Source organism: Vigna radiata, chromosome 5, assembly GCF_000741045.1.
Source record: "Vigna radiata var. radiata cultivar VC1973A chromosome 5, Vradiata_ver6, whole genome shotgun sequence".
Classification (NCBI taxonomy): Eukaryota; Viridiplantae; Streptophyta; class Magnoliopsida; order Fabales; family Fabaceae; genus Vigna; species Vigna radiata.
In genome coordinates, this window is record NC_028355.1 from 33665548 (window position 1) to 33688819 (window position 23272).

Consider the following 23272-nt stretch of genomic DNA (forward strand, 5'->3'; position numbering starts at 1 on the left):
AAATTTACTATCTAACTTGATCAACATTACAGCCAAACTAGTGAAACATGCATTGGTTTCACATTTATGCATATCAGCTTTTAAGAATCTTCTTCACTGTATTGAAGCCTCTTATGGGGAGACAATTTGCTTCATTCCTTCTTGAGAGTAACTATCTTTCTTTCATCTTTTCCAACAGTTCTTTTTATCTTCACAAACACAGTGATTTATGGAGCCATTTTTGAACTTATGTTGGGTTAAGAATAGGTTAAACTTCTTTTACCATTGTCTTAGCAAACTACTGAATCTTTTATTTTTTTTTCTCAGAGAATACACATTAGGTGTTCTTGTTATAATAATATTATAAAACCATTTGGTTAGTTCATACATTATTTATACATTATATTGATTAATTAAGACAATAAAGATTTTTTATCACTTTGCTCTGTTATCTTCACATGGAAGGCTTCAGAGGAATGAAAGGATTTACTTTTAGAACATATTTCAATTACAATATATAGGATTCGTACGTATTTCAATTCTTTGGTAGCACCTTGAATAATATTAATGTCAACAGTTCTAGACAGATTTGTATTAATGTAAAGTTTCAAACTTACCCCTACTTATGATGTTGGTGTCAAAAGTTGCATCCATAAAGCTATCTTCCCTTATCTTTTACTTAAGTATTTTTAATCTCTTTTTTTTTTTTCAAATGGATTAACTTTAAAATTCAATATAGAATGTTTCATTGAAAAATATGCTATTTGTTAATGGGAAATGTCAAAATTTAAAATTTCTTTATAGATAACTTTTATTTAACAAAAGCTGTATTGCTGATATGAACATTAGACACTTGTACCAGTAAGGTACATTTATTTTACACCAAAAGTACACATTAATTAATGTAATATCTTATGTAATGTAAACCTATGTTAAAAGTTTTAAATTTTTTATGGTACAAAAAGGAAAGAAACTCTGAATTCGCACAGTAACTATATTAAATATCTTTGTAAAAAAACTTAAACAAAACTGTTTTCATTAAAAATAACTGTGCTGACTGAAAAAAAAATTAAGGACTGAGATTTGGAGTGTGAATGATGGAGCTTGAATCCATTTTCATGTCATAATATTATTCTTTTTACAGGTTCTATGTAAGTAAATTCACAAGTATATTATGTCTTTCCGACAAATTTCATCATAATAAGAAAAAGAACTTTTCATTTCAAGGAGATCATCATATCAGTCTCACATCAGTGATGATAGATTTTGAAGAATTTGAACAAAAACTGCACTGTTCATTTACCTGCATGAAGAAGAGCTTTGTGTAGAAAAACAACACCTTTGTCAACATCAACTTTAAATAAAAATAGGAACAAAAACAAATTTTCAGTTTTTTCTGTCAAATTTTATTATTACTGTGCACAGGGTTTTTGGATACACAGTACGAAATGGTTTTTTTGGCTCAAGTTCATCTATAGAAATTGCACCTGTATATATATATTCACATTCTTCAATTGAAAAAGTACTAAAAAACTTGTGACACAGTTGCTTGTTATGACACAGTTGCTTGTTATAATTAGCAGACTAAATTGTTGACCATGCAAAGTAAACACCATCATGATGCATGTTGTAAACAGATGAAAAAGAAATTTCAATAGGTTTTATTTTGTGCTTGAATGAGGTACTAATAGGTTGGCACTTTGTCTGGTCTTGTTGGAGTAGTTGTTGGAGTGAGGAGTGCTGAAATGAAAGAGAAGACAAGAGTGAGACATGAACTTGGTCCCCTCCAAATGAGTAATGAAAACTGAGACTTCCAAATTCCATATCAGTCACATGGAAGGTAGCTCTTAGTAATTTCCATCATAATTCACACACAGATAAATCTTATAGTTTCCATGTCTTGTTTACAAGATGCTTTACCTCACTCAATCATGTAGCCACCATTTATGCATACAATGCACATCACATATCTTATTCTGTAATGTTCAATCTCATACCTCAATTGTGTATCAACTACTGTAAACTAAGTTATAAATTGCTACCACTTATGATGAGAATGTATCTCCTATTGGTTAACCAAACTAGGGTTCTAGCCCTCATCCTCACATTTTATGGAGTTGAAGACAAAAAACATGTAGTTAGGTTTTGGCTATATGATAAAATTTTGAGCCAAGATATATTCTCACAAAATGGTGGAATAGAATGTCCACGAAGATCTCGTAAGATACCATATTAAGAAATGGATTTTTAAACCTAACTCAATTCTACAAAATTGACTTATAAAGTGAGGTTTGCATTTCACTTATATATTATAAATTAGTTTTACATCTAGTTGACGTGAGTCTTTCAACATAACCTAAGTTTAGATTGATCTTAAAATTTGCTTATAAAGTCCATTTATGAATATTTTAAATTATAAGTATATATTTTAATGCATATAAAATATTTTCTCTGTCCATACATACATACACACATAAATACAAATGAGTTTTATCATTTGATACATGTAATTTGATACTGTAATAAAAATACAATACAATTGTTCCTTGTATAATAATTACTCAAAAAAAATATATTATCTTAAAAAAAGCTAATCATTGCCTCAAATGAAGATCAATTGTAGATCATGAAAGTATAATTAAGACCACTTCATCCATTTCCAGATGAGATGATGAGCAGTACATGCATGTTGATAACTTTCTTTGTTAATTCTTCCTTTCTTGCATCTTTTATCTTTTCTTCTTCATAAAGAAATAAAAAAGAAGCTCTTTTGTATTATTGGTATGGTCTTATTTACTAGCAATGTATCATTATTACACATTCAAGTAAAAGCATATAAAAAGAGGTTCTTTTTTTCTTGCTTTAGTGGCTCTATATGGTTTCAAGTTCATTAATCTTTCTTCACAAAAATGCAACAAGTGGCAAAGAAGGACCAAGGTTTTACTAAATTCTCGTGTGTTGTTACCTTTACATCACATGCATTACTCCTTTTTCCATTAATGAACTTTATTTCTAATTAATCTTCCCTAGAGAGAGACACATGAACTTCAAGCTATTGGAGTCTCAATTCCACGTGAAATCTCTCACAATTTAATGCATTTGATATAAAAAAACAACAACAACATTAAATACGAGTCAAATCAATCCCATAAGAAATCCATAAACTATACCAAAAAAAAAAGTGTGAATTATATAACATCTTCAAAAGACATCATTTTGCTTAATATATATAATATTTTGACAATACTTTTTGATAATTTTTTTTATAATGAGACATATGTCATCATTTTTTTGATCTATTTAAATTTATGTTTAAAAAAATATTTAAAACGGACCAATCACATACTGTTACGTATGCGTTATCAAAAAATTGTTAAAAGAAGTTTTTCTTATCATATATTTGTGTTTACATACAAATCATATTTTCTTTTAATATAAACATTATCGAATAAAGTTGACAAATGGTATGTTATTTTGTTCTAAATTTGAATTTATATATATACTAAATTTGAATTTATATATATAAGAAAGAATATTCGTTGAGAAAAGTAAAGTTCGTAAGAGATTAAGAAAAAAAGATATATTTTTTAACAATTCTTTTTTTTATTTTCAGAATGTGATATAATATCCATTTTAAATATACGATCTAATAAAATAGTAACGAATAATTCGTTATAAAAAATTGTTAATATATCTTAGTTAAAAAAAAGAAAGTGATGCAAATGCTTCCTATATTGAAACAATCCATGCAAATTTGTTCCACCGAATTGTCCAAAGTTATGAGAAAAGTATTGTGAGGAGATCGTAGGAGAGACAGACACTTGGTCCACCAAAACCCTACTGCGTCAACCTAAAGTCACCAATACTTTTGGCCAATTAATGAATTACACACACATACATTTCACAAAATACCCCTCCATGTCAGCATTTTTGAATTAAAAAACAATACAAGTGGACCAATAACTATTGGACATGTGGTATTGTAAAAAAAATTGTCAAGTTATCACAGTATCGCTTTTCTTATAAAATTTACTTTCTCATCTAATAAATATACATGTTATTACATATTCGAAATTCGAAAGGATGGTTGTATTTTAACAATATTTTTTTAACAATTTTTTGACAATAAAATACGTGTTATTATTTCATTCCGTTTGAATTTATTTTAAAAAATTATTTGAAACCATCAATCACAAACTATCACATATACATTATTAAAAAGTTATTAAAAAAAATTATTAAAAAAACTTTTTCCTATTCGAAATGCACTGTTTAATACATATCGATTTTTTTTTTGTTTTTTTTTTTGGGTAATGCTCAGTTTGGCTATGACTTTCTTACTTGATCAAACTAATAGTCGAAAAGTTTACAATACTATACTCCTATATTTAAATCAATAATACGTAATAGAGAATAAATTTTATAATAAGTGAGTCAGATATTATAACTTATTTACAATTAAAACTTATTGAAATTTGATTAAAAATTTATATTCTAATATAGAAAATATTATTTTTATTTAATAAAATATGTAATTACTCTCCCCGCATAATTATGTAACTTTCTACTTGAAATAACTGATAAATACATTTAATTTTAATTTGTAAATGATATTATTTAAACTAAAACATACAAATACAAATATGTGTTTTATATTGATATTTAATATTTATACTAATACTAAAATAATAATAATAATAATAATAATAATTATTATTATTATTATTATTATTTATAAAATAAATATTGTTTATAAGTTTTTTATTTATATTTTTGTGGCGACGAGTTTTTCAAGATCAATCTATCAATTTCTCAAATTGAGTAAGTTGATTTTATGTCTTTCTCTAGCTTCAAATCGTCTTGCTCGAGCATGTGAGTTTATTATGCTTGCATGTATTTTTTTAATCATCTATATGAGTCTCTACCGGTCAGCGAATAATGATATGTCTTGATCGTTTTTGTGATGCTTTTATGTATAAATAGAGCATCATGTGGAATTAAATGAGTTGTCGTTTTCTTAGAGTTTTTGCACTATTTTGCTAAGGTGAGAGAAGCTAATTCTATTACTTGTATATTGTTGATAATTTGTTCAGTTTGTGAATTGTAATTTGGTGATTTGATATGTCAAATTTGAGTACTTGGCATGATTTGGTTTCTATGCATTTAGTTTGTTGTCTCTATTGAATGAAATGTAGTATGTTGTGATATGTATAGCTAATTATGAAAACTATGTTTTGGCTTGGTTTAAAATGACTTTGTGAAGTCTTTGAACTGGGTGTAATGGCATTGCCTAAGTTAGAGATATGAAATTTAAGAGTATTATGATGTTATTAAGTGAAAATTTACTCAAAAAGTACTAAATTCACAATCCAAAACTCAAAAGGGGTGTTTCTATGAACTGAGATGGTGCCAGGCACCATTGATAGCTTTGTGCGCCACTTAGACAATGGCTATTTTGAGTCGACTATTGTTGGGTAATGGTTATTCTTGTTGGGTGTCAGAGAGCTCACTGACTTGGTGAAGATGGTCACTAATAAGGATCGTTGACACTCGAAAATTAATTAAAATATAAGAGTTCCAGGGGTCCTCTCGTTGGGTGACCAATGGGCTTACTAGACACCTGGGTTGTCGGACACCAGTTAGTTGAAGGCGGACGTTATTCAAAGAACATCTTTATTTGAGTAGTGTTGGGCATCAATAAGTTGCATTGGACAACGTCTGGGTGACTTTCAATCTGTTTTCTAAACTTCGCAATGAGTTGTTTGAGGTATATATGTGTGTAGATATTTTATTTATCGATGCTATGAATGTCTGGAATTTATTAAGTGATGATGAACGAACTTTTCAAGGAAAAAATCTAATGAATCTTGTTCTTTAAATTGTTAATTAAAATAGAAACTTAAATAGGAAATTATCTCGATACTCTACTAGTTATCCAAACTCATGAAAGAGAATGAACTAGGAATTGAAATCAGTAAAAGGTCATGATCAATAGAACTTTTTGAAGTCTTAGTGACCATATTGAATTAACCTTGTGAATTGATAATATCAATAAAAAGTGCTAAAATTTTCTTATAATATAACATTAATGAGTTTTACCTATATAATTGGGTCTAAAAGATTTTCTTTTGACGTAAATATGTTATAAAACTGTATTATTAGCTTGGTTTATCTATATTATTTGTTTAATAATTGGTTTAAACGTTTTTTTGGTCCCTAAATTAAGTTCTGATGTTCAGTTTAGTCCCCGCTTTTAAAAATGTCAACCTTTAGTCCCTATGATATGAAAAATGTATCAAATCACAAGTTTTCATACCTAAGTATCCAATATTTTGTGATTTGTGAACGGAAGGTGTTATGAACAACAAATCACTTAATGAAAAACTTGTGGTTTGTTAACACAAGTTTTCATACCTAGGTATCTAATATTTTGTGATTTATGAACGGAAGATGTTATGAACAACAAATCACTTAATGAAAAACTTGTGGTTTGTTAACGAATAGGACTGATTTGATACATTTTTCATATCATAGGGACTAAAGGTTGACATTTTTAAAAGCGGAGACTAAACTGAACATCAAAACTTTAACTTAGGGAAAAAAATGTTTAAACCTTAATAATTTTATAAATTATTTGTACATTAGTTTATATTTTTTTTTTTGTGTTTTACTTTTTTACCGTGATTATCTTTATGATGTGAAAGAGTCAAACTATCTCTGCAACTGTACAGTGTAGGATTTCAATTATTTTTTTTAAAAGTCTTTTGAAAAACTTTGTTCAAAATTTTCTTAATTTTTGAAAAATAATGTTTAAAATAATTATAACAATATTCTCGAGTTTCTAAATTATCTATCCTACTTTATAAATTATGTATTTCACTTAATAACAGAGACACGATTTGACCTAATTATTTTATGATTTGTTTGTTTGTTAGTGGAAAAAGATGAAGCATTAATGCTATGGTTACAGTTCACAAATTTAGGAAAAAAATTAAAGAGTGTGCCCTAACATTAATTCATGGGTCCCATTCAAACAACAAGCCCAACCTTTATACCCTACAACTCTATAGGACCCTATGCCCTTCACTCTACCTTTCCATAAATGTTCCTATAATTCATTTTTCACTCAAATTATTACAATAAATTTAACTAATATACTGTCAAAATTTTCTTCAAAATATATGTTTTTAAAATTCCACACAAATTATCTATAGAAGAATTAAATTAAATTTGTTAATCTTTTAAATACTAAATTATCACTAAGAATACTAAATAAAAATTGTTAGTCTAAAGAGGGTACTTTAACACTATGCATTAAAAAAATATAGCAAAAAATTAATACAAAAATCTTAGAAGTATAATTTATTTATTGATTTTAGAACTCAATCGAATGTAAAAAATATAGCAAAAAATACAAAAATCTTAGACTTATAATTTATTTATTGTTGTACTTATGTCATTAAACTACACTATCAATTGATAATGATGCAGGATTGATTATTGTGATAGCAATCATATACTTCTATAATATTTTTTTTTACAAATTATGAATACAGTATAAAATAACTGATAATTATTTTATAAAATAATACTTGGTTAATTATTTTACAATTCATATAGCTTCCATAATAGTATATTCACTATAACAAATATGGTTATATTATAATTTATTTTTAGTATGATAAAAAAATGTTATTAACGTGAATGCACATTAAGCGTCTGGTATGCGGTATGCTCTCAGTCATCGTCGTGTGTATAATGTATGTGTCTCTGCAACACAACACCATGTGTTAATGTTGTGTACATCACACACACAACATAACATAAATCATAGTAAATGTTTTTTTTTTTTTTTTTTTTTTTTGTTTTTGCAGCATTAGATTGCAGAGAAAAGGGAAGGAGTAGTAGCAGTAGGTGGTAGGAGGTGTAGTTAATAGCAATAGGAACAGCAATTGTTGCCACTGTCACACTGCTCTTTCTGCCTCTCATCCTTCTCGTGATTACTCTTTCAACCTTTTCTGTTTTCTCTTTCCTCTTTCACCATATTCACCCTTTTGCCTTTTCCTTCCTTCTCTCTCTCTCTCTCAACTTCAAACTTCAAACTTCAAACCCTAGCCATACCATTGGCATGCTCTTTCTCTTTCGGTTGCTTTTCATGTATTACGCTTTTGGGTCTTTCAATTCCCCTTCACACCGCTTTTTTGGGATTTTGGAGCTGTTTCAGGTGATGTTTATCACTTTTTTGTTCTTTGTTGTTCTGTAATTGATGTTGGCATGGTTTTTTTGTTCCAGATTTTGTTTTGGTTTTCTGGTTGGTTGGATCATGTTTGCTTGATTTTGCAGTAGACTCTTTTTCTTTCCTTGAATGATGTTTTTTCAATTTGATTGTGATTTTTTTTTTTTGTAATGCTTTAACTTCTGTTTTAGTGTTTTAGCTCCTCTTTTAATTTTGATCCACGGGGAGGATAATTGGCAAACGTATTTATTTGTTTCATGGATTTTACTTTTATTTTGTTTTTGAATTGTCTCTTTGATTGAGCTTCCTTCTTGTCCACCTGGCTTCGAATCCAAGGATTTTTTAGCTCTAATTGTGGTACTAATTCCATGTATTGGATTGCGAGTCTTGATCTTTCCTTTTTCCCTTGATATCAATTCTCACGTGTGCTTACCGTTCTTACAAAATCAAGAAAAGTATACCACTTCCACATTCACATATTCAAACACAAAATCTAAACAAAAAGGTGCTCCATGCTTGCTCTCCTCCATTATGGATGTAAATGCTTGTGGTGGCCCAAGATGGGAGTGGAGGAAGAAATGAATTGTCTCCTTTTAGAGTTCAGTAATAAAAATGTATTGGACTTTCAAATTGCAAGGATGGCTTAGGAGAGTGAAATGTGGGGTGAAAATCCACTTCAGTTTTTCTGACAATTTGGTTTTCAAATGCATTATGCATGTGTCTGCCTTTGTAGCTAAATACATTGTTTCCCAAACTTGTGATGAATGTTCATGATGAATTCATAGATAAATAATGGCATTAGAGTAAATCTCTTCATTTGTTCCGTTATTATTGTCATGACCTATCTGCAATATCAATGTTAAAATTTCAGGTTTGGATGCCGAGAGTTATGACTGAAGAGAAATTTGGAGGTGCCCTTTGCGGTTTTGTACTTCTGTGCTATCCTCTGTGACTTATCTTTGAAACTGGGCTAAAGCTGAGTTTCCTATTTTTAATTTTCAACTTGTCATCTATCAAATATGGACACCTCTGGTAGTACATGTGAGATAGTGGAATCAAGGGAAGAAATAATATCTGAGATTAAAACGGTTGACAAACCTGAGAGTAGTTGTGCTCACAAATCAGGGAAAAGGTATTCCATTGAGAATGATATTAATCAGCTTTTCCAGGCCATTGATATTAAAAGTTCATCAAGAGGTCACAGTTCATCACGGTTACAAAAGAATGCTCTTAAAAGGCCAATAAAAGTCAGTTCATCTCAGGCATCAGGAATTGGCATCTCAGAGCCTGTAAGTTTGAAGCAGGCACTTAGAGGATTGTGCATCTCTCAGGCCTCAGAAATGGCTGCTTTGAAAAGATTGTCTAAGCCATGCAGTTCATCTAGAGCATCAGAGGCTGGCACCATCAAAAGGTTGTACACAGCAGTGGTAGATGAGGGGAAAGGGAACTTGGTAGAAATTTCTCTAGTGCCAGAGATATCTACTGCACCTTCTAATAAATTGCCCGGTGTATCTATATCAAGTTCAATTGATCATTGTACTAGTCCTTTGGTTGATGCTAAAAAACCTAAAGAAATGATGATTGGATTTTCATCCCAAGATCAAATTGTTCCTCTGCCTTTAGAGGTTGAGGGTTACAAACCAGTCGTGGACATTGGAACACCAATACTTGCAAATTTGTCACCAGTTGCCTGTGCTAGTGATGTGGTGCCAGAGGTTCTAAGGGATCCTGTTTCCTTAAGCAAAGCTTCTCTCAGTTCTTCAATGCCAGGTAAGGGGCAGGAATCAAATTTACATCCTGCATCTTGTCCACTTAGCTCTAGCGCTGGCAATGGAGGGGATAAATCTATAAGCAGTAGTACATGTTTGTCAAAGCCAATATTCAATAACTTGAATTTCCTTAAGAAAAAAGTAAAGCAGGATTCTAGTTCTGCCTCAAGCTGCTCCACTCCATTTACAAGTAATTTGGACAAGGAGGTTGAAAATTCTGATTTGAAGCACGGAGTGAAAGAAAATGAGAAATTGTCTCCAAGCTGTTCAAATCATAGCATTGAAGTTAGCTCCAATAGTGTTGGTACAGATTCAAGCAAGCCTGGTTTCAGCTTGAACTGCAACAAGAGAACTAAGTTTCTGGTGACAAAAGTTGATGAGAAATCAAGATCAAAGGAAAAGGGCGACTTCTCTCAAAGTTCAAAAAGTAGCATTGGTGAGTATAGTAGTAGCACAAGCATCAGTGAGGAAAGCAGTCTAAGTGGTTCCAGCCGTGGTGGCCACAGACCTCACATGTCAAAACACATGAGATGGGAAGTTATCCGAGTTGTGCAGCAGCAACATGGTAATTTAAATTTGAAGCACTTTAAGCTGCTAAAGAGGCTTGGTAGTGGGGACATTGGAACTGTTTACCTTGCGGAACTAATTGGTACAAGCTGCCTTTTTGCGCTCAAAGTGATGGACAATGAATTTTTGTCGAGTCGGAAGAAAATGTTCAGGGCCCAAACTGAGAGAGAGATCCTTCAGATGCTGGACCATCCTTTTCTTCCCACGCTGTACTCCTATATTGCAACAGATAAGCTCTCTTGCTTGGTTATGGAGTATTGTCCAGGAGGAGATCTGCATGTGCTGCGACAGAGGCAGTCATACAAGAGTTTCTCGGAACAAGCAACAAGGTAGGAGTTGTGAACTTTTCCATTCCTTCGTGACTAGAAAATATATTTTGAAATTCAATCGGTGTCTGGGTAGAGCAAGTTCATATTTTTTTAACCCAAGGTAATTTTTATATTCTGAGTCCAGTAGACCTTAATGGTAATTTGTTCATTGCAGCATTTATTTCTTAGTCCGGCTAGCATTTTATGTTTGATGCTATGCACTGAACTGGAAAACCTAGTTTAAACTTTTGGAGAATGGAAGTGAGGTAACCTTGATGAATGAAATTTAAAGAGAACAGATGCATGTGCGCATAAATTCTTTAGTTGATAACTATAGAATTCCCCAAGAGAACTGAATCAAAGAGAACTGTTTGAAATTAACTTGATCGATGTACCAAAAAATGTTTTGTTTAGCCTTCAACTCAAAAAGACGCAGATTAAGTGTGAATGTTGTATTGTCTCATTTTCACTTTACCAGAAACAGATTCATGTGTTTCAATGCATGGCAAGTTGACAAGTTTTTCATCCGTTCTTCAATATAGTCATGGCATCACATTTGCAGGTTTTATGTTGCTGAGGTTCTTCTTGCCCTGGAGTATTTGCATATGCTGGGAGTTGTGTATCGAGACCTAAAGCCGGAAAATATCCTAGTACGAGAAGATGGTCATATTATGCTGACAGATTTTGATTTGTCACTCAGGTGTTCCGTCAATCCAATGTTAGTCAAGTCATCTTCACCTGACACAGATGCCACGAAGAAGACCTGTTCTGAAGCTAGCTGCATACACCCTTTCTGTCTCCAACCAGATTGGCAAGTTTCGTGCTTTACTCCCATTCTATTATCTACTGGAGCAAAATCCCGAAAGATGAAGTCTGACATAGCTTCTCATGTTGGTCCACTGCCACAGCTTGTAGTGGAGCCTACCAGTGCACGGTCTAACTCCTTTGTTGGAACCTATGAATATCTTGCTCCGGAGATCATCAAGGGTGAGGGTCATGGGAGTGCAGTTGACTGGTGGACTTTTGGTATACTTTTGTTTGAGCTTTTATATGGTAAGACTCCATTCAAAGGCCAATCAAATGAGGACACATTAGCCAATGTTGTGTCACAATGCCTAAAGTTCCCTGGTGCTCCAATAGTCAGTTTTCATGCCAGAGACTTGATCAGAGGGTTGTTGATAAAGGATCCTGAAAATCGATTAGGTTCTGTAAAAGGTGCTGCTGAAATAAAGCAGCACCCGTTTTTTGAAGGCCTCAATTGGGCTCTAATACGGTGTGCGGCACCACCAGAGCTCCCCAAGTTTCGGGATTTTGGAACAAGTGCTCCATATATGGCTGCAAATAAGGAGAATGCAAATGATTTAGAGGATATAAAAGATTGTGAAGAGTTTGAGCTGTTTTAGATACTCAGTCCTTTCCAACCCCAGTTTCCTTTTTCGTTTCTCTTTATGAGGGGTAGGAAGTTGAATTGAACTTGACTTGGTTTCAAAACCCAATCTCATCCATATAACATTTAGTATAGCTTATAGCAGAAATGTAATCCAAACCATGTAACAAATAGATAGATTAGTATATGTTTATACTGTACTAGAAGTTTCAAATCGGTAAAGGAAACAAAATGATTTCTTTGGTTTGTCTGCCTCTATATGATATTATCAATGGATATTTCATTCCCCTTTTGCATTTTCCCCCATGGTTGAAACATTCCCAAACTCCTTTATCTCTAGGTTTTTTTAATACTCTCTGGTTAGTTGCATACTTGTACAGTTAATTAGTTACAGTACATACGCAAAAGTAATTTCTAAATGGAAGCCATTCAAGTTTGTTACTGGCTTTTGCAATTTAGCAATTCCGTGAGATAAGTTTCATTTATCTGCCAATGCAGAAATGTAGATAAGCATAACAATGGCATCGCTGGTTTTCTTGTTGTATGCAGTAGTGGGTGTTTTCTTGGTTTAAAGCATAGATTGGAGATATTGGCATGCAAATTTCCAGTGACTGGCAGCTTTGGAAAAGGGTCAGTATATGAAGTTGACCAGCTTTGGAGTATAATTTTCTATCTAGGATCTGATTGGATAAATTTCTCCATAAATGTCTTTAGCAGAAAAAAAATAAGACAAAAAAAACTTCTCCATTAGCTAAAACTAGCTTATGGGTAAGCGAATTTGTAGAAACAACTTCATTTAACTTGTCCCAAATTAAATATTTAACTTGTGTATAGAGTGTTTTTAACTTACGCAGAAATTTATTTTACATTTTATCTCTTATTCTCTTCTTGAAGTGTGAATGAAGAAACTCAACTGAACATGCCCCTAGTTTGATGTGAACACTGATGATACAGGATAACTGATGTGCTCATCATGTAACACACATGACCATGCCAAAGTCCAAGCATTTACTGGTCAGGATGATGGATATCACAGGTTTGCAAAAGGTAAATTATAACTATTGGTTGGTTCAACTTGTAGATAAAATCAAAACAGCCAAAGCCATGATGTGCATGAACTAGAGTTGGATGCTCTGTGCAAGTCATGAGCTGCCGAAGGTATATTTGGTATATCAAATTATTTTGTTAAAATTTTCATGTATTGACTTGTACAATGTAATTTCCTGAGGCTGAAATTACATATAAAACAAAATCATTGTTATTTAAGCAATTTATACACAGTTCCCCCATTGATTTTACTTTTCCTTTGTTTTGTGACTTACAAAAGTATTTTTTTCTGCGATTGCATTACATATATCTATGCACGTATGCAAGATCAGATTGTTTTCATGGTTTTAAACTCTTCTAACTTGACTCTCTCCCTGAATACCACTTGATCCTATCCAAAAGGCTGAAAAAGGTGTTTTATTACTTCCTGAATCAAGTGGAGCATCACCTGATATGTTTTTTGCTTCCTGCCTTTTCTTGTAATGTTTTGAATGTTTGGTACCTATCTTTTTATGTAATCCGGTGGTGCTTGGGTTGGATGAACTTGCAGATACCAGAGGATCATTGTTGAACAATAATTAGAACCAGTGAATGAACATACACAGAAGGAATCTTGATCACTTATTAAACATCCAGAAGATCTAATTCTACTGGGGCAAATATTATCAATGTTGAACCACTTCCATTAGAGTTAAAATCAATCCCAGGTACGCATGGCGTGGTACTTTTTGTAGTACCTCGGAATAGTTGTTAAACTGATCACATTACAAATTGAAAGGGGCAGACTTATACACATACACATACATACACGTATACATACACACACTTTGATTCTCTCTCTCTTTTTAGTCACATTGAATGATGGAACGTCTCAGAATATTTTACTGAATATCAGTGTGGCAGCTATGCATATCTTATTTTGAGCTGTTACCTCCATTGTACCTTTATCTGTGTTTTGTTGTCATGCAGATGTTAAATCACTTGCTTTGGGACGTAACAGTTTTTTTCATTACAGACTAAGTGTGACACTGAAGTTGATTCTGTGTTGTTGGTGTCACTGCCATTCTGGCTTTCAATTAATCAACAGTTTACAAGAAAGAAAGCATGGATGCAAGGTGTTGAAGTAATTCAGCTGCAGATTTCCATCCAAATTAAACCATTACTTGATATCAATTGCATCAACAACCTTTCATTGAGTGTGTTCAATTTGGGAGAGAATATCATATAACAGCCTAATTTGTGTTCATAGATTCATTTCGTTGAGTTTTGTCATATCAATTCTGTAATATTCCCATGCATGGAAATGACAGTGCAAGAAGTGTTACAGGAGCATCCACTAGGACAAAGGATAGTCAATTGACATGCACATGCTGAGAAATGTGCTTATAAAACTTAGATCAAACAGCATATTTCTGATTATCCTAAAGTATTGGAAAATATATAATTTTTAAAATATAGTTTAATATTTATACTTTTCAGTCAAATGTGATCAAAGTCTTCCTAATATTGGTTAAGTGGTAAGGACTTGTGTCGAATAGACCAAGATTCAAATATATGTGATATTATTTTTAGTATGAGATAAGTTGTAGACAAGCTCTTTGTACTTTTATATTAATAAAATTTATTATTAAACTTTTTAAAAATTATAGATTTAGCCTTTTATTTTTAAATAAAAAATATTAAAAACTGAATTACATTCTCATTTTTTTTTAATATAAGAATCAATTTCGTTTGTACAAAAATATTAGACATTAAAAATGTTTTACCAAAATTTTTAAGTGGTTTAAATATGTTTTGAATTTCTAAAAATATTATCTTGTCTTTTTTGTCTTCACAATTTTTTATCTTTAGCTTTTAATTTCCCGACATTTCCTTAGTATTCTTTATTTTTAGTTTTTATCATTAATTATAATGAAAGTTTTAATTGAGATAATTAAGAATTTTATTTTTATTAACGAAAGATGACGTGTAAAATATAAATATAGTCCCACGACATTAATTTAACTTGACATTAATTACAAAAATATAAATGATTTAAAAATAACACTTTTTTACATATGATAAAACTAGATATAAGGATATTTTATGTAAAACCTTTATCTCTTTCTCCGAGTTCTTCTTCTTCTTTTAAAATAATACATACAATTAAAAAATGGTATATAAATCTCCAACGTTCTTAATATATTTTAATAAATATAATAATTAAAACTTTAAATGAAAATTATTAATGTATTTACAATAAATTATTAATATCATAATTATTACTCTAATATTTGAGTTCAAGTCTTACATATTTGACTTTTTTAAACACAGCAGACCCTTTTCTTCTCTCTCACCAACTACACTCCGTCGTCAAGCGTGGTTGTTGTGTGAGGAGCGCGGCCAATTCCGGCGCCGGCAGGTACACGGCCTTTCCGCCGTAGGCCTCCGCTCCTTCCCCTCTTTCTCTTTATTACTCTCTCTATATGTACATATGTGTGTGGATTGCAATGGAAGTGTAGCATTATTTGATTGAATGGGGATGAAGTAAGGAAGAGAACGGGTTTGGTTTAGTTTGGTTGGGTTTTTATTTCATTACTAAGGTAAGGTTTCTTCTTTTCTTCTGTTCATTAATAATTTTTATAATAATCAAATTAATACCATTTTGTTTTATTGTTGTATGTTGATTGATTACTCAAAATCACAGATTGGTATATTCTCAGTAACCAATTGCTAGTAAGAGAATGAGTGCAAGCTGTTTGGTAGCAGAGACAATATGGAAGGAAATTGAGTCTACACACAAAGGTGAGTTACTTGATTACTTTATATACTTTTAATCAAGGTTTTGAATTGTGGCGGCAGTTTGCCAGTCCTTGATATTACCGAAAATTTTGTATAATGATATCTAAATATGTAGTGAAAACTCAATAAACCTTGCCCTTGTGGTTGCAATTGTGGTTGTGGTTTCGTAGCAATCCTTGATGTGATAGAAAATTGAGGAGAAATGCTGCTAATGCAGCCACAATTACAGTCACAATCCTGTCACTTTTTATGGGGTTTCCACTAATGTGAGAGTTTATCAATTGGTAATAGGATTGGTTGTCGCTGTTTTGGAAAGGGCTATCCACACAGAGGGTTTCTACCAACCAGGAAATTGAAGGAAGTGTTACTTTGTAAAATGTTTAATAGTGAAAGTTATCGGAACCTCCACTCTTAAGGGTGACACTCTGATGGGGAATTGGGTATTATGAGATGCCTAAGTCTTGTATTGACAAGTATGAGATGCTTGTGGAATTTTTAAGCACTTAGTTCTCTTCTCGTAATTTCTAGTTTTTAAACGCGGATACCCAGATACTTGGGCATTTATCAATTGTGGCTGTAAATCTGCAATTATGGGGTTGGATGGTTTTTTAAAACCTTACTTTGAAGTATTGATTTGTGACCCAAGACCATCTTATTTTCATGTTGCAGTGAATGATGATCAACTTTGGACGTTAGTCAATTGCTTCCCATTCCTTTCTGTTCTTTTCAAATCATTATTGCCCCGCATTGTGTTTGTATTGAAGTTGTGTTTTGGTCTTTATGCAACTTGAAACCAGTTTGCATTTCTTGTTTGGCAAGAACTTCGAGGGAGCCACTAGAATTGTTGACCAAAGAGGTGTCAACAAGATATCTGCTCACCCCAGTGGAAGGTTTATCTTTCAGGTTTAACCTTCCCACCTCTCTTCTATTGCCTTGAATGGGTCAAATTTTACTTAAAATTCAGATATACGATTTAAAAAATAAGTATTTTCTCACCCCACATGCCAGTAGGAAAGAAAGAGATAGGAAGAAAAAAAGAGAAAAAAAAGGGATAAATCCAATGAGTAATGTTATTATAAGAGAAGATGGAAATATAAAAAGATGTAAGGTGGTTGTAGCATTTGAGATGTGAAAAAATAGAGTTGAAATGATTTATAAGCTCTAAGTTGACAAAACAATATATATATATATATGTCCCTGGCTTTCAAATTTTGAATATTTTAAATATATATAAAAACTTTTAGTGTTTGCTTGACAATATTGAGACTTGATGGGAAAGCGGTTGTTGTACAACTAAAGTGGCACAGCATTGTTGTCCTCTTTGATTCTTTGAGGATATTTTTGTGATACATGTATATGAAAAAAGATAAAAGTAAAAGATAGAGAATGGATACTGTCAATTATTTCATGTCAAGTAAAAAATGTTTTGACTTTTGTGAATCTAAAGAACCATTCATTTATTTGATATGGATCATGCATTCTTTATTCCCTTGTTTAGGTTACAGGAGAATCCCGAAGAAAAGACCAATATCTCTGTTTTGCAGAGAATTTTTGTGCTTGTCATTCTTTCTTTTATGACGTCGTCAACAGAGGAGAACAACTTTGTGTACGCCCATATACATGTTTAATCATCTTCAGTTGATTATAAACATTAATATTATTCTAATGCTGAAATATACAATGTGTATTGTGTGTGTTCCAGTGTAAACATCAGTTAGCTGCAAGACTTGCTGCATCTTTGGGATCATATACTGAAGTTAACGTGTCTGATGAGGAGCTAGCTCTGTTACTATCCAGAATATAGCCCTTGCTTTGTAGATTAACACTGTATAATTTATTTAATATTGATTTTATAGAGCAAGGAACATATCATCTTTAGATTTAGTTAATATGTATTACATGGGCAAAAACAAGAACATCTTATCCGTAAAAAAGTGTATTTAGATGGGCAAAAGCAAGAACAGATGAAGCACTAAAAGCCATTTGTGGTAGACTTTTTAACATTTTTTCTTCCTTTTTATAAAAATAACCTTATACAAGCTGTCGAAATTTGTTTGATTGAGATTGTTATGAACTAAATAGTTTCTGAAGCGAGTGTTTTTACTAAGAGAAACATCAGGTTATTCCAAATTTCCAATGAACTGAGTGTTTGCAAGTTTTCTTGGGAAAATTGTTGAATTTAGGTTAAATATTGTGATAATAATGTAAAGTTGTTTTAATATAGAGGTTAATTAGTAGAGAAATCAGTAGAGAAATGCTTGCAATGCACGCTTTTAAACACATTATCATATATTAACTGAAATTTATTTTAAAATCACAATGTCGTGGGATCTCTAATTATGAGCTCCACTCAGCTGGATTTGACCACTCTAAAGTGAGGGAATCTACTGTAGTAGTGAAGAAAATATACTTGAGAGGATTGAGTGAAATAATGTGTATTAATTAGAAATCAAGTATTGACTTTAATTAGATTTAGAACTTTTTTTCTCATTTTATCACAATTTTAAACCATTGATTTTCTGATAACATATTGTAAGTTGCACTTTATTATTTAAAGTCAAGTGAACCAGTGAATTTAGAGGACCCAAATCCCCACTCATGACTTCGTAGTTTTCCATAAATTTTTATCAACGATAGAGTGTATGAGTCTTGTAGAAAGTGTGTTGCATGCCTTCAAATTTAGCAGGCAGTTGAGTTCTCTTAAATACATTATTTGCTAACCTGTATCATAGAAAATTTAAATATCTTTTGCCCTTAACGGTTGTTAAGAGTTAACTTCTATCTTCATGTTTAAATTTATTATTTCTTTTTCTATTGGCCTGTACCAACTTTGCATGTTGTTCATGAAAAAGATCTGATTTTAGCAGTTTAGATATTACCATGAAAGAGATAGATTCAGCGATAGGGTGGGTGGATGAACCTGTCAACATGTTGCATAAAGCATTGTAAATATATTTGATAAAGTTACATTTTTTGTGTCAAGGGGCTATAAATGAACACCACTAACTTCAAAGTCCATTCCGACCTTTTTGGTTGGTAGACCTCCCTTTGTTGGGTGCAGATAGGATAACATCTACACTTTGATAACTACTTGACCTTCCAATTTAGGTTGAATCAAACATTAACGGATACCAGCAAAGTATGCCAAAGGTCCAACAAAAGCACCATTGATGTAAGTTGCAGGCTCAGAATGGCTGTAATCACTGCGGTCATCTGGGAATCCATCATTTTGGTTTGGACCTCCTACTACAGCTCCAATCAATATGTTAGGATTAGGATTCATTGAGTGGAAAAATGGTTGAAACCCTCCATCACAGCCTATAGTTTGTGGATGAGCTGCTATTGAAGGCAAGGAAGACCCTCTGTGGTGAATTCTCTTGGGAAAGTATGGACCATAGCCTACCATGTAGGACATTTTTAATGGGTTTTCACCTAATATGTAATCTACCTGAAATTTTACAATAAATTTTGTCAACCATAGAATAGGGAAAAGAGAATTGGATATTGAACTTACAAATTTTTGTGAAGAGCATTACCTGTCTTTTTGCAATGCTTCTTAAGGTATTTGGAGTGACCAAAACACCGCCACAGTTAAATGTGTGTTTTGTAGCTGCCATGTACTTTGAATAGGTTGTAAGCAAAAATGTTATTGAAGTCACATACTGGAGGTTGCTTTCAGGAAGCTTGTACATGAGTCCCCCTGCCCATAAAAGTACTTGAGAATTTCATTTTTGAATTTTCTTATATGTTGCTAATGAATGACTCAGATTGATCTAATTGTGTAACATTACTTCTGTGAAACTCAGTGATGTTGTTGCCTTTACCTTGTGTATATTGTGTACTAGAGGAGGGAGAGTTGGGCAGGATCTTGCACATAAAATTCTCAGCTTCTTGTTTGTATTGATCAAAATTCTTATCGCCATTCAGCAATGCTCTCTGCAGTAACAATACACAATAAATCAGATAACATCATACAAACAAGTTGATTCTAGATATTTTTCAATTGCATCACATGGAGAATATGATATACCCTGGAGAGAAGAACATGAGCACCAGCATATTTGTTGTCCCAACTGAAGATATCTGGTTGATCATCAGCTCCCAAGGACTTCACCAAATTGTAGTAGTAAACAGCATTTGTCGCTCTGAAAAGCCATGCAGCCCCCCACAACAGTTCATCCTGAAAATAAACAAAGGCTAGTAAGACCACACTATTTTCCAAGTAATTAGTCTTATGCACTGTTAGTATAAATGTTTTTTACATTGTCATCCAATCACGAATTTGTATGATAGGTTTGATAACTTTTAGAATAACTGTTTTGAAAATCACACCTACTATGATTTTTTATTGATTGCCTGACTGGGTAAAATGCTTTATTTAGACTGACAGTATGTAGAAGTTAAACTCTTATTTTCTCTTAATAATGCATGCCAACCACTCAATTTTGAGTGAAAGGAAAATAGCAGGAAGGAACAAAGAAGCAAGTAACTATAAAAAAAATGGTTTTACCTTGAAACCAGAATATGAGCAGTAAAATGGGCAAACTGCTGATCCAAGCGAATCACTGTATGAACCTTGGTACTGCAAAGCAAAGTGGTAGACCTGCTGGGCTGTCCTTAACAACTGCTTAGAGTATGTTGGGTCAACCCTTCTGAAGACAATGGATGCAGCAGCAAGTGCAGCAGCAGTTTCTGCAGCCACATCTGAGCCAGGCTTATTGGGAGAGACCCAATACACAGTTCTGACAGTGTCCATGTCCTCTGGCCTTTCCCAACATTTGTGGTCTACATTTGGGTCTCCAACCCCAACATAGAGCTTCCCAGGTGTAGATGTAGCACACTTGAGAAGGTAGTCTGTGGCCCAACGAATTGCAGCTCTTGCCTCTTTTATCTGTCCTCCCATTCTCTTCCCATATTCAATTGTTCCCCATGACAGCATGGTGGTCGTGTAAGCCATTGGAAAGTTGAACTTCACATTATCTCCTGCATCATAGTAACCTCCACTTAAATCCACCTGCCATACAAAGTTTGGATACGGTCAGACACTTCCTTGTTCAGCTGAATCATATGAAACTGATGATTATTTTCATGAAGACTTTTAGAATGGATTTGTTGAATGTTCATCATCTAATTATATGCCGTAACATCATAAACAGATATGAAGATCATATTTATCAGTTCAATTATTAATATGTTATGATAATTAGACTAGTTTCTGACTAAACTTTAACAAGACCATGATAACTATGCTACTTCACCACTACAAAGTATTGCAATATTCCTCATACAGCTTTTTATTTTTAGAAAAGATCAGTAACTGATGGCATTCTTCTTTCTGTTTAAAAGTACATCTCCAACCCAATTAACCAAAACTGATTTAATTTAAGCATGTATTGTTTTTTATAACTTGCTTTACACCATTACTCAAAGGGTTAGATAAGGACTATGAAACTTGTAAAACTGAAAGAGTCACGCATTCCAAGACTTGAGTAAAGAGAATGATTGCATGGCATATTGTTTGCAATTAAAAAAGAGAAAAAGAATGCATACTCAATTTTCTGCATCATCAAAGCGGTTGACTTGTAACGTGATTGGTCCAACTTTTTTAAAGAAAGTTGTCTAAAGAAACTTAATGTGAAAAATAGTGCAAAATAGAAAATTTTTTAATGTAAATATTTATTTTGTAGCAGTCCTTTTACTGTGTATTATTATGCCACAACAGCAGAAAAGTCACTCGAAAAACAACTTCTCAATGAAAATTTACTCCAAGGAAATATTTGACTTAGAACATGACAATGATAAATAGACTCAACCAACTTAGAACCTGTAAAAAGAAAAGAGTTCTGAATCAACAAGGAGGTATCCTTATCATTAAAAGTTTACCATCGAACACTAATCTTCCCAGCACTCAAATATGAATTAAAAACAGCAAGAGAAATTGTGTTTATCCATGGATAACCATTAGTTAGAGTGAGCAATGAAAGCTTCTAATATATCAGAATATTGCCCATAAATAAACAAGTTTAGTTATGATGACAACAATGAAGAAAGAAAGTATAAGAATCAATGGAGTGATGATGCTTTGAGCTGAACAAGCAAACACAAAATAAAACAAACAAAATGACAGAAAAAAAGAGATTGTTACATTGGCAAGACGACCATCAAAGAGGCCAGAATTGGATCTCCATTTGAGTTGCTGATCAGCAGGAACCCTTCCTGACCTCTGTCCTTGGAAGAACAATAAGGATTTGGCCAATGCATCTGCATAGTTAGGGTTACATTGGACACTGCCCACCAACAAGAAGGTAAAAAGGAATAATGACAGCAAGGAATTTCCCATTATCACTTTTTGCTATCTTCTTGGTTGAACCACCAAAAGTGTTCTGCTATGGTCTTTGTGTATGACTTGTTGGTTGAAGCAAAATGAGTTATGTTCTTCCCTTTTTATATTATGCTGAGGAGAATCAATCTCTTGGCGTGAATCAAGGCTTTTCAATGACCCAACTAAAAAGAGACAGAAATATAATATAGTATACTCTTTCATAGACTTCCTCAACCGTTTCAAGTGGGAATTTGAAAAATGTTTTGCATGCAGATTTTAACACATGCATGCATCATTATTATTGAAGCATTTACTACAGAAACCGTTTAGAACGGTTTTTAGTGTTGTGACTAACCCTGTTTTGTCACCATTTTTTGAAGTTGTCATGATAAGACAATTGTCACCATGTTGTGAATTTATTACATACCCTTTTGATTGTTTCCCTCTTGCTCTTGTTTTCTTCCATTTGGATTGATCAAACAAAGAAAATGAGGTATTATGATGTTTTGCTTTCACTAAACAGTGAAATGTGTGTGCTTAAAAATGCAATCTTTATTTATCCTGATTACAAATTACTTCGTGTATCCATTTCAAAGCGATTTTAGTTATCTTTCATTTGAGTTTTGGATATGAACTTAATTTGGTTTATGACATGTTCAATTTTCTCTACAATCAATAATAATAATCATAAACATTACTATGGACCAATCACTCTAAAATAATAAGTAGATGATATTTAAATGTTATAAAAAAAAATGTTATCTAAATATCATTATTCAATTTAAATTTATGTAACATTCTTTTATGCTAAATCTCTGATATTTTTTATTAAATAAATAAGAAATGATAAAGACATTGTTTATTTTGAAAAAATAT

At 32.3% G+C, this 23272-nt stretch overlaps 3 protein-coding genes across 10 annotated transcripts; 2 read left to right on the top strand and 1 right to left on the bottom strand.

Annotated features, from left to right (window-relative positions):
- Positions 1-7714: 7714 nt before the first annotated feature.
- Positions 7715-14625, top strand: LOC106762362 (serine/threonine-protein kinase D6PKL1-like). 6 transcript variants are annotated; one of them, XM_022781555.1, is made up of 6 exons: positions 7715-8203; positions 9087-10880; positions 11422-12876; positions 13141-13404; positions 13844-14000; positions 14263-14625. In XM_022781555.1, exons 2-3 carry the CDS (start codon positions 9235-9237, stop codon positions 12260-12262), a joined length of 2487 nt encoding a protein of 828 aa, XP_022637276.1. In that variant the 5' UTR covers positions 7715-8203; positions 9087-9234; the 3' UTR covers positions 12263-12876; positions 13141-13404; positions 13844-14000; positions 14263-14625. The 6 variants fall into 6 exon arrangements, with proteins under 6 accessions (XP_022637276.1, XP_022637278.1, XP_022637279.1 ...); XM_022781557.1 differs by having other exon boundaries at positions 13141-13293; XM_022781558.1 differs by having other exon boundaries at positions 13201-13293.
- A 941-nt stretch (positions 14626-15566) lies between these two features.
- LOC106762498 (zinc finger SWIM domain-containing protein 7) lies at positions 15567-18113 on the top strand. Of its 3 annotated transcripts, XM_022781561.1 has the most exons (7): positions 15567-15875; positions 15980-16077; positions 16366-16547; positions 16744-16765; positions 16872-16977; positions 17573-17680; positions 17777-18113. In XM_022781561.1, exons 3-7 carry the CDS (start codon positions 16520-16522, stop codon positions 17876-17878), a joined length of 366 nt encoding a protein of 121 aa, XP_022637282.1. In that variant the 5' UTR covers positions 15567-15875; positions 15980-16077; positions 16366-16519; the 3' UTR covers positions 17879-18113. The 3 variants fall into 3 exon arrangements, with proteins under 3 accessions (XP_022637282.1, XP_014501943.1, XP_022637281.1); XM_014646457.2 differs by lacking the exon at positions 16366-16547 and having other exon boundaries at positions 15571-15875; XM_022781560.1 differs by lacking the exon at positions 16366-16547 and having other exon boundaries at positions 15580-15694.
- Positions 18114-18997: 884 nt separating this feature from the next.
- On the bottom strand, positions 18998-22509 carry LOC106762499 (endoglucanase 9). The gene is made up of 6 exons (XM_014646458.2): positions 22220-22509; positions 20585-21088; positions 20105-20254; positions 19899-20010; positions 19611-19774; positions 18998-19522 (listed from the first exon to the last, which is right to left on the bottom strand). Exons 1-6 carry the CDS (start codon positions 22412-22414, stop codon positions 19196-19198), a joined length of 1452 nt encoding a protein of 483 aa, XP_014501944.1. The 5' UTR covers positions 22415-22509; the 3' UTR covers positions 18998-19195.
- Between the last annotated feature and the right edge of the window lie 763 nt (positions 22510-23272).

Coding starts and splice junctions, on each gene's coding strand:
- LOC106762362 (XM_014646231.2), top strand. CDS start 9,235: ATGGACACCTCTGGTAGTACATGTGAGATAGTGGAATCAAGGGAAGAA. Junction 10,881..11,421: donor TTCTCGGAACAAGCAACAAG/GTAGGAGTTGTG, acceptor TCACATTTGCAG/GTTTTATGTTGCTGAGGTTC.
- LOC106762498 (XM_014646457.2), top strand. CDS start 16,017: ATGAGTGCAAGCTGTTTGGTAGCAGAGACAATATGGAAGGAAATTGAG. Junction 16,078..16,743: donor AATTGAGTCTACACACAAAG/GTGAGTTACTTG, acceptor TTCATGTTGCAG/TGAATGATGATCAACTTTGG. Junction 17,681..17,776: donor ACAGAGGAGAACAACTTTGT/GTACGCCCATAT, acceptor TGTGTGTTCCAG/TGTAAACATCAGTTAGCTGC.
- LOC106762499 (XM_014646458.2), bottom strand. CDS start 22,414: ATGGGAAATTCCTTGCTGTCATTATTCCTTTTTACCTTCTTGTTGGTG. Junction 21,089..22,219: donor TTGATGGTCGTCTTGCCAAT/GTAACAATCTCT, acceptor TTTGTATGGCAG/GTGGATTTAAGTGGAGGTTA. Junction 20,011..20,104: donor CTCATGTTCTTCTCTCCAGG/GTATATCATATT, acceptor TTGTTACTGCAG/AGAGCATTGCTGAATGGCGA.